This window comes from Pelophylax lessonae (assembly GCF_965119305.1).
Source record: "Pelophylax lessonae genome assembly, chromosome: 1".
NCBI classification, from domain to species: domain Eukaryota; kingdom Metazoa; phylum Chordata; class Amphibia; order Anura; family Ranidae; genus Pelophylax; species Pelophylax lessonae.
In genome coordinates, this window is record NC_138768.1 from 82,781,536 (window position 1) to 82,797,699 (window position 16,164).

At 38.7% G+C, this 16,164-nt stretch overlaps 1 protein-coding gene across 2 annotated transcripts in view; it reads right to left on the reverse strand.

The window, feature by feature from the left end:
• The window catches only part of DAB2 (DAB adaptor protein 2), a gene marked incomplete at its 3' end in the record, with an annotated part of 178,838 nt that overhangs the window by 102,609 nt on the left and 60,065 nt on the right, over positions 1-16,164 (reverse strand). For both annotated transcript variants that reach the window (XR_014225589.1, XM_082265756.1), the window contains exons 6-7: positions 14,783-14,809; positions 14,624-14,677 (exon numbers count right to left, since the gene is read on the reverse strand). Coding sequence is in view for 1 of the 2 variants with exons in the window: in XM_082265756.1 (XP_082121882.1) it covers positions 14,624-14,677; positions 14,783-14,809 (81 nt within the window). The remainder of the gene's footprint in view (positions 1-14,623; positions 14,678-14,782; positions 14,810-16,164) is intronic.

Consider the following 16,164-nt stretch of genomic DNA (forward strand, 5'->3'; position numbering starts at 1 on the left):
ATATAGGAAACACACAAAAGACAAATTTGCAGTTTCTGTATGTCATCTGTTTGATTCAAATTTTTTTGGAAAGAAAAATAAGTTGCATATTCTTTGTAAAGCATATACTTTACATTTGCTATGTTTTAGTCAGCTAGACTTATAAATGTTCCCCGTTAAGTACAAATGCAGTTGGACCTAATGGTCTTAACATGCTGTTGGCTAGGGATGTGATTAACACACAGAATTAACACAAAAAGTGTCTTTGTAAGAAGCCTTCTAAAGGAAGATGAATAGTGGCCAAAATGAAAAATAAAACAGGTGAAAGTGAGACCTGAGATACACAAGAGTGTTTAGTGGAATAGTGACATAAAAAAAGAATAGTGTATTTCAATATAGACTATATTTCATCTGTATCTAATATTGTAAACATATGGGTTTTGTCAATTTGGTAATTGTTTTTATGTTGCTATGATAATGCAGTGCAGGCTTTTTATAAACAACAAAAATTAAAGTAAAGTATCTCAAACAACTAATGAAGGATCATATATTATTGTTGTTATGTTGTAATCTGAAGAGAGCTATTCTTTAACTCAGTGGTCTCCAAAGTGCGGCCTGCAGCCCTTTGCTTGAATTTATCCTGCCCTTGGGGCACTATTCCTCCCACTGAAAGGAGACAATATTCCTCCTACTGACACCAGTGAGTGCCGAGGCATAATTCTTCCCACTGACACCAATGATGGGGCAATATTCCTACCACCGACATCAACAATGGGGCACTATTCCTCCCACTGAAGCCAACAATGGGGCATAATTCTTCCCACTGATACAACAATTGAACACTGTTTCTTCCATTGATACCAAAGATGGTGCACTATTCCTCCCACTAATACCAACGACGGGGCACCACTCCTCCCACTAGTACCAATGATAGGGCACTATTGCTCCCACTAATAACAATGATGGGGCACTATTCCTTCCACTGACGCCAACAATGGGGTACTATTCCTTCCACTGACGCTAACAATGGGGCACTATTCCTTCCACTGATACCAATGATGGGGCACTATTCCTCCCACTAATAACAATGATGGGGCACTATTCCTTCCACTGACGCCAACAATGGGGCACTATTCTTTCCACTGACGCCAACAATGGGGCACTATTCCTTCCACTGATACCATCGATGGGGCACTATACCTCCCACTGATACCAATGATGGGGCACTATTCCTCCCACTGACAGAAACAATGGGGAACTATTCCTTCCACTGACTCAACAATGTGACATAATTCCTCCCACCGATATATACGATGGAACACTATTCATTCCACTGACACCAACGATGGGGCACTATACCTCCCACTCATACCAATGACAGGGCACTATTCTGGCCACTATGTAATTTTTTTTTACTCCCACTTACCACCAAGCCTGAGGCATTGTTTACTCCCACTGAGCCTGGGGTATTTAAATCTTCCACTCCCATTTGCTTTAAACTATAAAATTTCACAAATTTCTGATTGGCCTGAACATTTGCATACAGCTTTGTCCGGTCTTTTGGGAATCCTGAAATGCAGGAATGATGCAATCTAGAAAATCTTGTAGGTAAGTCACATTCAACTGGACTTGTTCTTTATAGTTATAGATACTTATCTAAGCTACTTCTTCCATTCTAATGAAGGTTCAGGAAAATACTCAGGAATTTATTCCAAACAAGTAGCACAGGTAGCACCGACATCTTGATGCGGGAGGCACCGACACCTTTATCTGGGTTGCACAAAACAAGGCTGACTGGATAAACGTGTTGGCGCTCCATGTTTGCTGGGGTTTTTTCTTGACGTTCATTGAAATTGAAGAAGTGGCTTCGATAAGCGTCTTTACATGAAAACCTAAGTGCTATGTGATGATCTTGAGACTGTTGAAATGCTACTAGTGACAGGATTGCTAACTTGACATGGCGCCTAGGCCAATCTGGCTAGTCTATGATGCATGCTTCATTCCCTATGATATTGTCCTCACTTTATATAAAAACACGAGTTGGTGAGTGTCTTGGTCTGATCCATTTGCTGTTTCTACAATGCAGTCCAGGCCTTCAAATGGGAGGTCCTCCCTTTCTATACCCTCCAGCTCCAGTGCATTCTCCATAAGAATACAGGTAAAACTTGTAGACACAATTAGATTGACTGAAATGACAACTTGATAAGGCCAGGTCTGGATGAGACAGAATCTCCTTATGTATGTCCTGCACTGCACTGCAGCAGTTGACCAAGCCCTGGCCTACACCACCTAACATGGAACACATATTTTAGGTAGCACATGCTCTTAAAAAAAAAAAGCCTGTACATTTACCCATACAATACAGTGCAAAAAGCTTCTGCTTTTAGAATTGTCTCTATATTAAGGTTGCACAAAGTACTACAACCTGTGGATTCACATGCTTCTATCCTTAAAGTGCAACTCCATCCAAAACTTTTTTTTCTTAATTCTGGTGTGTGGAATTATAAGATCATTATTACTGCCTGTGTTCCCATTGGGAAGATCTGACCTTACTATTTGTTTTGGGGACCACTGTTATTATTAGAGATAGTGAAAACAAATTCAAAAATATATGGTTGTCACTAGAGCAGGATTATGATGTCAAATAACAGCTGCCAGAAGTTAAATTTTTTTCTTTTGGGGAGATTTTCACAAAAGATCTATTATAGCTTATAACTCTTGTGTTACTAAGTTAAGTCCTGCTAATGAGGTTCTCTAGCTTGTCGGAGAAGATTGCCTTTGGGAATAAAGTTGATTTTGTTGTGAATCAGCACTTGTTGCAGTTATGTCACTATTGCACTGCACACAGTTACACTTACCGACACATAGCTGCAGCCTTAACAAGCTTTGTTTTTGGTCTGACAAGGGAAGGAGAGATGAGAATTTAGTAAAAAGAGGGGGACAATCATGTCAAAGAAACATTGAAGTGAACCTGTTAAGTTTAATACAGGTGCTGACATTGTCAATCAATTTTTAAAGGTGCAAGTTCTTTATGTGTCATTCAAGGATCCTAATCCCAGTTCCACTATTTCTGCACAGGATCTTCAGCTTGTATAAGAAAAGTGTGTACAACTGCATTTTCAGAGCTTTTAGCCAGCTTTGAAGATTTGGGGTTGATTTACTAAAGGCAAATAGGCTGTTTACACTGCAAGGTAACTTGCCCCAGAGCTTAAAGAATTTTGTGAAATTTCGCTTTGCCAAAATTGTCCAATCATATGCAAGGAAAAAAGCAAAGAGCATTTTTGCTTGTACATGATTGTGATAACGGAAGTCAACAGAGCTTCCCCACATTTACTAAGCTTGGTGGAAAATTCTCTTGAAAAATGCAGCTTCCCTTGCAAAGGGAATAGCCTCATTTACAAAGCTCAGGGGTACATTTCCCTGCAAAATGCATCTTCACTTGCACAGTGAATAGCCTCATTTACTAAACTCAAGGGCAAATTCCCCATGCAAAATGCAACATCCCTTGGAAAGATAACAGCCTATTAGTAAAGCAACCCCTTAAAGCAAACTTTAACTCTAGTTTGGAGATGTTATATACACAGACCTTAATGGAAACACATGCTGTCACTTTAATGAAGATTTAATAAGCAACACACTGCTTGAAACTTAATTAAAGCCTGTTAGACTGCCAGCAGCTTGCTTAAAGTAACAGCTAGCACTCCCTTAGGCATTTTAAATCACAGGCAGATTTGCCGCAATTCTGCCCGCGATTTCAAAATGCCCAGGTGTGAATGACAAATTGCAGAATGCACATTTGAGATGCCATTTATTTGAATGGCACCTAAAATTGCGGTGCGGTTCTGCCACGATTGTCGCATGATAAATCATGCTGTAATCGCGGAAAACAGCATCGCGTGAAGCTTGTTGCCCAAAAAAAGTTCAGGAGCTTCTTTTGGGCGACACGCTTCATGGGATGGGAATTGCTGCGATTTATCGCATTACAATCGCAGCAGAGCCCCACCATGATTTTAGGTGCCATTCAAATGAATGGCATCTCATATTTGCGTTCTACGATTTGTCATTCACACCTGGGCATTTTTAAATCTCAGCAAATCGACTGTAGGCTGTCATAAGCTGAATGCAGTCTAAGATCTGTGTTTGACACCCTGTAAACTGAAACTAAAGGTTGCTTTACGAGATTCCACAAGCCTGCCCAAAGCTTCTTGAAAGCTTTACAAATGCTTGCTAAACCCACTGCTCTAATACAAAGTGAAACTTGTGTGCACAGGAACTTAGTGTCACTGTCATGTAACAAGCATACAGCCAGTAAAGTCTAAAAAGTCAGGAATCCCATCCCACATTCTTATTCCATATCAGTGACTCACTAGATCACTGAGGGCGAACCTTGGCACCCCAGATGTTTTGGAACTACAATTCCCATGATGCTCATACACTCTGCAGTGTAGTTGAGCATCATGGGAAATGTAGTTCCAAAACATCTGGGGTGCCAAGGTTCGCCATCACTGCACTAGACTTGACTAGTTAAGTCAAAATGACAACACAGGAACATGCGCCTTTAAAAAAAAGTCAGCTATGACAGAACCTATATTGTAGTCCTCGCAAATGACCCACATCATTTTGGATGGAGAATGAAGAGTTAGTTACTTGTAGCTAGTCCTTAAAGAAATCAACCCCTGGGGTTGTAAAGATTCATATAGAACTTTCAACCCTTCTTACTCCATCAAAAACTGGATTTTAGGATGGGTTTCTGGAGGAGATAGCCTTTAAAGAGGATATCCATTTTATGAGGATTTGTTTAATAAATGCACTGATTTGAGCCACAGTGGCAAGATACATAGGCCTATTCTTCCCCTAAATCCATTCACACTAAAATATACCCCTACTGTACATAATACATTAAAAAAAACATAAAGTGGTTGCAAACCTATAAAATAAAAAATGAACAAAGCATATCCCTCTATAATGTGTACTATCCTCACAAAAATAGAAGTTAGCCTGGTGTATACTTATAAGACCGGCCTTGCATGGGAAACACTCAAAATTTAACACCAGCAGGGATGCGCTGAACCCAGGCACCAAACCCACCGTGGCCTAAAACGTAACTTTTTTTTAAAGAACTATGTAAAACACATAACATGGGAAGTATACGGGAAGAGGATATGTACAATTACCTCCATCTTAAGGGAGCTAAACAAAACATATCAACAAACAGCAGACATGTTTTTTGCCATTGTTGAGAATTCCTACTATCTGGGCGGAGATGTGTATAGCATGCTGACCACATCCCACTACCTATAGGCATGGACTAGTGCTGAGAGTCACTGTGGCTACTGAGAGGCTTGACTGCCTTCCTAAAGCCAAACATGCTCGATCCAGCCTGGTGGAAATACTCTCCTAATTATAAACTAACTCTGCCATTACATAAAGATCTCCCTTAATCCTCCTGCAACAAAGTCCACATTGCCCTAATAGAAAAAGTGCTCATTAATGCCATGTGCTTTCTTTAACACAATTACACATGTTGCACCCCTGATGAAGCCTCACCATGAGGAAAAATATAGAAAGAAAAGGATTGGATGACCGACACCACCCCCGAGTCCTAGGCGGTCCACCATCGCCTTACATGCATGATCATACCCAATGTTACTGTCTAAAGCGTCAAATCTCTTGATACTTAACTGTTGGTAAGTTTTAATGACTTAACCATATATATGCTTATGTGAAAATGGTCACAACAGAAATAATGTATGAATTTGTGATACGTGCGATTACGCACGAAAAATGAACTATCCTAACATTTTGTCTGTTATTGCCTAGAACTACTTGAGAGGTCATAAGTCATTCGGTCCCTGATGAAGCCATCGAAATTGCGAAACATGTAGGACCCCGGTGACCCCATGTATCTCTTGGTTTCGAAACATCACAGTATCTGTATCAATTTCATCATGGATCATTTTCCACGTATTGTCACTTATTTTTCGTGTTTTTTGTATGTTTTATGCTGTAACATGAATTAAACTCTGTATTTTTAACTGGAATTTTCTTTGATTGTCTGTCTTTGCCACAACCACACCACCTTCAAATTCCCATACCCATTGGTGGTTCTCTGGCTGACCAGTCAGGCCATTGAACACCCTCTTTTATCCTTCAATGAGGCAAAATATGTTGGGTTAAGAGATTTTTTTTGGATTCATTTTTTGATTACTGAGCACTTTTTGTTATTGGGGCAAGGAAAGAAAGTACTAACTATAAACTGCAGAGGTACAGGACTACATAAAAAACATGTAAGACTTTAACCGGGCTTCAAGGTTACGTGTTGTTAATACATTTTATTAAATCTTTATTCTAAAAACAAATATTTCAGTTTACTTAGCTTGCTGGGCTTTCTAAAAAGAAGGCACAACATTAACTATGTGCTTTTTTGCTGCCATTGTATAACTGACTAAACGGCTTCAGAAACATTACATTACAGGAAACAATCTAAGTTGCACTGACAGGTAATAGCAAACACTGCTGCCTTGGGGCCTACTGTAGGGAATGCAGGATGCTTCTGTTTCCTGCTTATGAAGCTACTGTTTGTAGTATGTCCCTTTTCTCCTTCCTTAGCCTTCCTATAGTCACGCAATGTGACTGTAAAAGCGATAGTATCGGAGTATACTTAACTGTTACCTACAGGTAAGCCTATAATAAGGCTTACCTGTAGGTACAATTAATATCTCCTAAACCTGCACAGTTTAGGAGATATTTGCCCTGCATGCAGCCGCTGACGTCTGTGGCGCATGCACTCTGAAGGTCCGGCGGACCTTCAGAGCTCCTTGCCGGAAAGTGACCTGAAAGTGAGGTCATCGCGGCTCTGGCCACTCACAGAATCGGAGCCGCCGAACCTGGAAGAGACGCGAGGGAAAATGACAGCTCCCTCCGCAATGTTCGGGCGACCGTGTCCGGGCTTCGTTCTAAGGTAAGTATTTCATAATGATCTAGTATGTGATGTATACTAGATCATTATGCCTTTGTCCTGCACATTTTTTTTTGTGAGGATACAACCACTTTAAGTGAAGATTTTACGTCTATAGCAGCCTTAAAGTGTTACTAAACTTACAACAGTAAAATCAGTGTGTATATGCAGTAAAGCATGCTTGCTATGCTCGCTGTGAAACCTAAGGGGTTAATCCTCAGCATTGTGTAAAAAGGCTGTTTGAACCTGTCTTCTCCTGATCCTCCCCTACTTTTATTGTCCCCAAACCATCTGCTGATAGTACAGAGCCTTGGAGGCACTCTGCACATGCTCAGTTTGGTGTGTATTGCTAACAAGTTTTTTTTGGGAGGGTGCATGTGATCAGCACAGGGCCAACCAGCACTGTCCACACAGAGGGTCAGGAGTCATGCAGCCTCATAGGACAGTCAGAGGAGACTGAAAACTCCTCCTACAAGCTTTACCCAGACACTGATAGAAGTCCCAAGACTGCTATGTACTGCTGATGAGAAAAGGTATTTAGCAGTTTATATTTATTAAAATAATTGCATTTCCATGTCCTGTGTACTGTGGGAGACCAGATATAGTGACTGCAGGCTTCTGGGTTTAGTAACACTTTAAACCAAACAGATCCTGCTCTTTTAGGTGAGAGGGAGAAGGTGTGTCCCTCCTGTCACTCATTCAGCAATATGTGTAAATTGATGTCTCCTGCTCTATTATATAGCATAACTGACAAAGAGTGGAGAACATTAATGGCTTAGCATGGTGCTCATCGTCTGCTGGCTGTATGGTAATTCATTAAAATAAAAATGCATATAATAGTCCAGATTTGCCCAATTAAAAGGAAATAAATTATTTTTACCACTGAACACACACACACACACATACATTATAGATATACAGTATATATATACATATATATATACATATATATATACATATATATATATATATATATACATATATATACATATATATATATATATATATATATATATATATATATACACATACATATATACATACATATACATATATATATATATATATATATATATATATATATATATATATATATATATATAGATTTACACACATATAGTATATATTTTTATCCTTAAAAAGGAATCCTCTTTAATGGCGCAGGTTCAAAAAAGGAAAAGGAAGGCTGTTAGTACAGAGAGAAAGACAAAAGAGACAAGAATCAGTAGCAAAGATTTTTATCAGGAATGACTCAGATTATGGTTTAAAATCTGTTATCTTTAGTTCAAACATCATACATATATTCCAACCACCAGTCCTTTCCAATACATTTGGGAGGCTTGCTTTGAGATGTTACATTCAATAGCAGGACAGGTGCTATAGCAGTAAAAGAGCATGACACGTTTATCTGTGCCATTTGTGAATTTTGCTTTCCTAGAATGTTCACATTTAGCAAGCATTTCATCATTGGTCTCCTTGTAAATTCCTAAAATAAATGTGTTTCTGAATTCAATAATGTCAATAAAATTTCTCTCAAAATAGCACATATGTAGAATATTACTGAGCTTCTAGGATTGTATTACAGATGTGTAAAAACAATGTATAAAGAGCAAAGTAATTCTAACAAAATCTTGCATGAGTCCTATGATGGGCACTTTTCACATACCGGTTATTATAATATGGTTTACCTGACCTCAAACAATCTGATCGATCAACTATGACAACTGCAGAAAAAGTGCAACTGCTACCTTCATCAACCAGTTCGATTATATTTTTCTCTATCAGCAAAATGAACTGAGAAATCTAATTGGCTGCCATAGACAATTTGCACTTTGCACTAGTTCTATTTTCTTCATTATTTAAATTTCATCCAAATTCTAGATTATTTAATGGGGTGACAGTGCAAAGAGCAACAATGATATGCAAATAAGATTGCAATTCCAATTTTCATGAATTCAAAGCAATCAGAAATGTAATTATGGAAAGGTTGGAATGGTTTATTACATTTCCCAGATTGCACTTAATAATGTCAATTTGTATGCAGTTAGCAGCTAACAAACTACCAGTAAGACTGAAAATAAGGGTCTAGGGGTATCTGTGCGTGCACTGAGCTTACACAGTCACGCCAGGGTGTTTGTATGTGAATGCAGTGACTTCAGATCCTGAAATGACTCACTACTCGTCTATAGCTTTAAAGGGTAACGTTGCTGACCAATAGAGAAGTCTGGGAGGTGGGAAGGCATGGGCCCATATATGACTTCAAGAGCAACACTATATAGTCAAACCTCTGAACTTCTGACCATAATACTTGCTAAACATGCCCTTTCCACCAATTTACTGAATTCTGGTGTTTTCAGGGAAGACTAGTCTTAATGCTTTAGACCAGTGGTCCTCAACTCCGGTCCTCAGGGCCCACTAACAGGCCAGATTTTAAGTATTACCTTGGGGAGATGCAGACTAGAATACTGCAATCACTGAGCAGCAAATGAGATCACCTGTAATGTAACTTAGTTATCTTGCAAACCTGGCCTGTTAGTGGGCCCCGAGGACCGGAGTTGAGGACCACTGCTTTAGACAACTGTCTATATTCAGCTTTGAGGCAAGTTTGGGAAAGACCCATTTCGGTTCCAGCATGACAGTACACCTAAGCACCAAGTCATGTCCATAAAGACATGGTTTGATGAATTTGGTGTAGAGGAACTCAAACAGCCTGCACAGACCCCTACGCTTCAACCCTGCTGAAAGCCTTTGGTGTAAATTGGAATGTGAATTGTGAGTCAGGTCTTCTCATCCAACATCAGTACCTGACCTGACAAAGTTTATTCTAGCTCAATGGGGACAATCCACACAGACATGCTCCAAAATCTGGTGAAAAACCTTCAACAGAAAATGGAGGCTGTCATAGCTGTGATGGGGATGGGGGGCAACTCCATATTAGTGTCTAAGGTTTTTGAATGGAATGTCCAACAAGAAAATAAAAATGTGATGGTCAGGTGTCCACAAGCTGTTGTTAGCAATATAGTGTATAGTTTTTGGAACTCCTGGAGTGAACTACAAGCTGTCGGCTTTTCAGTCTTTATGGTAGTTTACCAGCTTTATTCTTAATATGCAAGGTCTGCATATAATGTATGTGGCTGCCACCACCACTTGTTGACAAAACGCTGCATCATGCAAAGCAAAAAATACCTTACTGCTGGGTTCCAGTCGCATTCCTGCCACTGAGTCTTAAGCTGGATACACACTATCCAACTTTTGTGGTTAGATTTCCTTCAGATTTACCTTTTCTATGTAGTGCAAGGGCCTGCCTGATTGCATACAAATTGAAAGGGTTTAGGTTTGACCTCATATTATATGGTTTTGGTAAATCTAAAGGAAAAAGTCTTCAGAAAATCTTATAGTGTATATGGCCCATTACAGAGGGAAAGCTCTGGATCCCAATTCTTGAGAATGGATGCTACAGCACTGCATAGAAATGTGTTCTCATTTGATTTGGAATCCTTTTCCAGGATCCCACTGATCGTACCTCGCCTAGGTGAATCCACCAGAAGCTTGAGAGTAAGGTAAGTATTTTAACATGTTTTTCCTAAAGTGTTTTCTTTCCATGATGCAGAGTTTTGACAGCAGATGGTGGGGGGCAACCACATATGTGGATGTTGCATTTTAATTTAATGTCTACTTTAGTGCAGGTTCACTTTTAAACCAACATGAGAAGACAGTATAAAATTAGATTTGCTTATCATTAAACAAAAAAATATTTGCAGCTTTTCATAAATGTCTTTGAAAGCAAGGACAGGTATATCAACCAACATAAAAATTGCATTACAATGGATCATGGTCTGAATGGTAAAAAGTTAGGGTTGCCACTTCCTCCCTTTAAAACTAAAGCTGGATACACACTATACAACTTTTGTTGTCAGATTTCCTTTAGATTTACCTTTTCTATGTAGTGCAAGGGCCTGTCAGATTGCATACAAATTGAAAGTGTTTAGGTATGACCTCATATTATATGGTTTTGGTAAGTCTGAAGGAAAAAATCTAAAGAAAATTGTATAGTGTGTATGGCCCATAAGTTTTCCAACTGGCGAAGAAATAAAGGGTCTATCATTTTAATCATAGGTGTTTTTTAAATGGTAAAGACAGAATATCAACCAAAAATTCAGACATGGCGAGTCAAGTTAATGCCAAAGAGCTCCATTCTTGTCTCATCTGACAATATCACTTTGTCCCAATCCTTCTCTGAATCATTTAGATGTTCATTGGCATGACTGTACATGCGCCTTCTTGAGGAGGGAGGACTCGCTGTGTTTGGAGGAAGAAGAATGCTCACTATGGCCCTAAGAACACCATCCCTACAGTCAAGCACAGAGGTGGAAACATTATGATTTGGTGCTGTTTCTCTGCTAAAGGTACAGACCCACTTTGCTGCATTGAGGGGCCAATGGACGGGACCATGTATTGTAAAATCTTGGATGAGAACCTTCTTGCCTCAGCCAGAACATTAAAGATGGGTCATGGATAGGTCTTTCAGCATGACAATGACCCGAGTGGCTTAAGAAAAAGAACATTAAGGTCATGGAGTGGCCCAGCCAGTCTTCAGACCTTAATCCTATAGAAAATTTATGGAGGGAGCTGAAACTTTGAGTAACCAAGCGACAGCCAAGAAACCTTAAAGCGGAGTTCCAGCCATTTACTCACCTGTCCAACGGTCCAGCGATGCGGCCGCCGGAAGCCTCGATCCTCTCCCTCGGCGCCGGCATCACTGCTGTGGGCACCCGGCTGTTACAGTTTGCGGCTTCACAGCCGGGTACCCACTGCGCATGCGCGAGTCGCGCTGCGCGCCGTGATTGGCCGGCAATCTTCTGGGACCTCTGACGTGTTCCAGAAGATTGCAGGGAGGGAGGGGGAGAGGAGAACTTCCGCTCAGGGCGCCGCGGCGCTCCGAGCGGAAGTGGGAGCGGGTACCTGTCAAAACTAGGTACCCGCTCCCCCCCCAAAAAAATGACATGCCAAATGTGGCATGTCGGGGGGTCAGGACTCCCTAAAGCGGAAGTTCCACTTTTGGGTGGAACTCCGCTTTAAGGATTTAGAAAAAATCTGTAAAGAAGAGTGGACCAAAATCCCTCCTGAGATGTGTGCAAATCTGGTAACCAACTACAGGCGGTCCCCGGGTTACGAACAAGATAGGGACTGTAGGTTTGTTCCTAAAGCCCTGTACACACGCACAGATTGTTGGCCGTAAATTGTCGGCCAACGTCCGATCGGCCGATTGTAGGCTTGTTAGTATGATGCTTCCGACAACCAACTGCGACTTTTCGTCCGAAAAAAATCTGGTGTGCAGGCTAAAAAATTTTTGCTGGCCAACAACAGAACGGCCGATTGTTCCTCAGTCAGTACAGATTTCGGCAGACAAAAATCAGATGAGCAAGACTGGGCATGCTCAGAGAAGAAAAACCACAGGGAAAGTCAACCATCACATGACATCACTTCTGAAGTTGGTTTTTGTTGGCCAACAAAAAAAGTCCAGTGCAAGTCTAGAGCACATTTCAACCAACAAACGACACTGGAAAAAAGACGGCCGATCGGTCGGCCAACAATCTGTGCGTGTGTACAGGGCTTTAGTCGAATTATTTGTAAGTCGGAACAGGTACATTTTTTCAGGGTAGCCCCAGCCAAAATAATAATTTTTACGTTTTTTTGGATAGCATAGAAAGGGTTAACACCCCTGTACAATTTGTTTTGCTGTCTATTCCCTTTTTCAGAAGATTTCACCTCATTTTCTGTCCCTATGACAACTGGATTTTGAAACTTTTGGGTTGTTGTGGAAACAAGGATTAGTGATAAAGCTTCAGTAGAGACACCTTTTTCCAAAGAGAACTCTTACAGGAGTAAATATCCCTTCCTAGGGGTAGATTTCTCCTCATTTCCTGTTGTCTCCCTCCGTTTGTAGGTAGGAGTCATTTGTAAGTCGGATGTTTGTAACCCGGGGACCGCCTGTACAAGAAACCTCTTACCTCTGTTCTTGCCAACAAGGGTTTCTCCACCAAGTACTAAGTCCTGTTAGCTTGAGGATCAAATACTTATTTTACTCACTGAACTGCAACTCAATTTATAACATTTGTATCATGTGTTTTTTCTGGATTTTTGGTTGATATTCTGTCTCTATCATTTAAAATACACCTATGATAAAAATTATAGACCCTTATTTTTTTTTTTGTAAGTGGGCAAACATACAAAATCTGCAGGGGATCAAAAAAATATTTTCCCCACTGTATTAATTACACAGGTTCTGTGGCTGATTAAGGTGTTAATTAAACTCACTCAGTGCCTTATCTGCATTAAATTAGCCTCAGAACCTGTGCAATTAATATGTGTTTAGTTTTAAAGGGATGAGGTGGCAACCCTATAAAAGGTTTTTTCCTTTAAGCATTAGAGCCATTCGATCATAACATTAATGGTTGTAAAACTTCCCCATGCAGCTTAGTTTTTTTTTTTTTCCATGTATGTTTGATTAAGGCCTATTTCAGACAGGCTTCAGCTTGTATAGGAATAGTGTGAACAGCAAGCTTTGACAAAGCATTTGCTGAGCTTTTGGCAAGCTTTGTTGAAGCTTTTTAAGTACCATTCAGCTCCAGTTTGTAAATGTTGAGCACAGATCATAAAACGAGTGATGATTGCCGCTTCAAACAAGCTGCTAGCGGCTTTGGCTGTACTTCTCCTTTAAAGTTTCAATCAGCACTCCTATTAGGATCAGAGCTATCTTACCGAATGGGCACGCTGGGCAGTTGCCCGGGGGCCCCACTCTGCTGGGGGGCCCCACCTGCCTAGCTTCCCAGCCCCAGCCAAGCATTGGTCCTGATTTCAGTGTGCATCCCACCCCCAAACTTAGCAGGTGGCAAGCGCCTGTCGGCCCTGCACTGCTGTCAGGCCACTTGGGCCATGGAGGGGGACCCCACAATTGCAGGAATGCCTGTCCACCTCCACGGGAACACACACACACAGGACAGTCGAGTCTGACTCCCATCTGTGTGTGTGTGTTCACCGGACCCAGCCGCCGAACTTGTAAAATGTCATTAGCCTGGCACTGCTGTACCAATAAATATTGCCTTATCAATAATTTGCATTTTTATTCTCGTCGGTGACTGTGTAGGCAGGGGCCCAGTGTACTGCATTGCCCGGGGGCCTTTTATGCTCTTAAGATGGCACTGATTAGGATCTGTATTTAACATTTACAAACTGGAGCTGAATGGTACTTTAAAAGCTTTAACAAAGCTTGCTGAAAGCTCTGCAAATGCTTTAACAAAGCTTTCTGTTCATGCTGCTCTTATACAAGCGGAAGCCCGTGTGAAACAGGCCTACATGTTTTGTTCATAGGCAAAATATATCTATAACCTCCTGTTCATACATCACAAACAAGTAGATGTTCCAAAACCTGCATCCAAAGTATCCGGTGATGGCGTTTTTGATGTCTAGCGCCTCCTTTTAGGCTTGTTCACATTGGCATGCACTGGGCAACACATGTTGCACTTGACTTTTAGAGGATCCAATTTAATAAATTGCAAGTGAACACTACTCCATATCATCCAATTCAAAATTCAGACCTTTATTATGTATCTTTCTATTATTAGAGTATGTCAACATATATAGTAGGATGTAAGTAAAAAACAAAAAGACTACATCTTTACTTACTAGTTTGATGTTTTGGACTTCCTCGCTAATACTGAGTAGGGCATCACTTCCATTCTAAATATAACAACAACATCAATATCGTTACAGAATACATTTTTGGCTTTTTTATGTTTCTACAAAAGCTAAAGCAAAAAAAAAAATAAAAAATGGTATCCTTACCTCCACTGGCTGACTGCTTTCATCATTCTGAAAAATAAAATTGAATAGTATTTACCATTGACATAATTATATGCAAACAATTATTAAAAATGTTAAATACGACTTATATTTATTTAATTCCAAAAAGCAATGAAAGTGGTTTGGCTTTTACATTGCCAGCATCCCTCAATGTAATATGTATATGAATATATAAATTCCCATGGGACTTTGCAGACAATTATTTACAATCATCAACATTCTGTACTTCTGTGGATGATAGTATATTATTGCCTACAAAGTCCCATGGGAATTTATATATTTGTATGTATATTTTTTTAAATTTGTATTTAATTTTTGTTGCCAGCAGTTTAGACATTAATGGCTGTGTGTTGAGTTATTTTGAGGGGACAGCAAATTTACACTGTTATACAAGATGTACACTCATTACTTTACATTGTAGCAAAATGTCATTTCTTCAGTGTTGTCACATGAAAAGATATGAAAAAAAAAAAATATTTACAGAAATGCGAGGGGTGTACTGAGATACTGTATATATATATATATATATATATATATTGAGATACTGTATATATATATATATATATATATATATATATATATATATATATATATATATATATATATTGAGATACTGTGTATATATATATTGAGATACTGTATATATATATATATATATATATATATATTGAGATACTGTGTATATATATATATATATATATATATATATATATATATATATCGTAAGTAAATAAATAAATATATATATATATATATATATTGAGATACTGTGTATATATATATATATTGAGATACTGTATATATATATATATATATATATATTGAGATACTGTGTATATATATATATATATATATATATATATATATATATATATATATCTATATATCGTAAGTAAATATATATATATATATATATCGTAAGTAAATAAATACATATATATATATATATATATATATATATATATATATATATATATATAAGTAAATAAATATATATATCGTAAGTAAATATATATATATATATATATATATACACATATATATATAGTAAGTAAATAAATATATATATATATATATATATACATTGTATATATATATATATATATATATATAGATAGATAGATAGATAGATAGATAGATAGATAGATAGATAGATAGATAGATAGATAGATAGATAGATAGATAGATAGATAGATAGATAGATAGATAGATAGATAGATAGAATATATCAAATAATGATGGTAAAAGTCCTATGGTGGCACAGCATTGGTCTTCAGTATTGTATTTTTTTGTGCTAGTTTTTTCAGTTTGAGGAAGGGGAAGATTTTATTGACTTTCTTGGATAAGAAGTTTTGTGGATTACA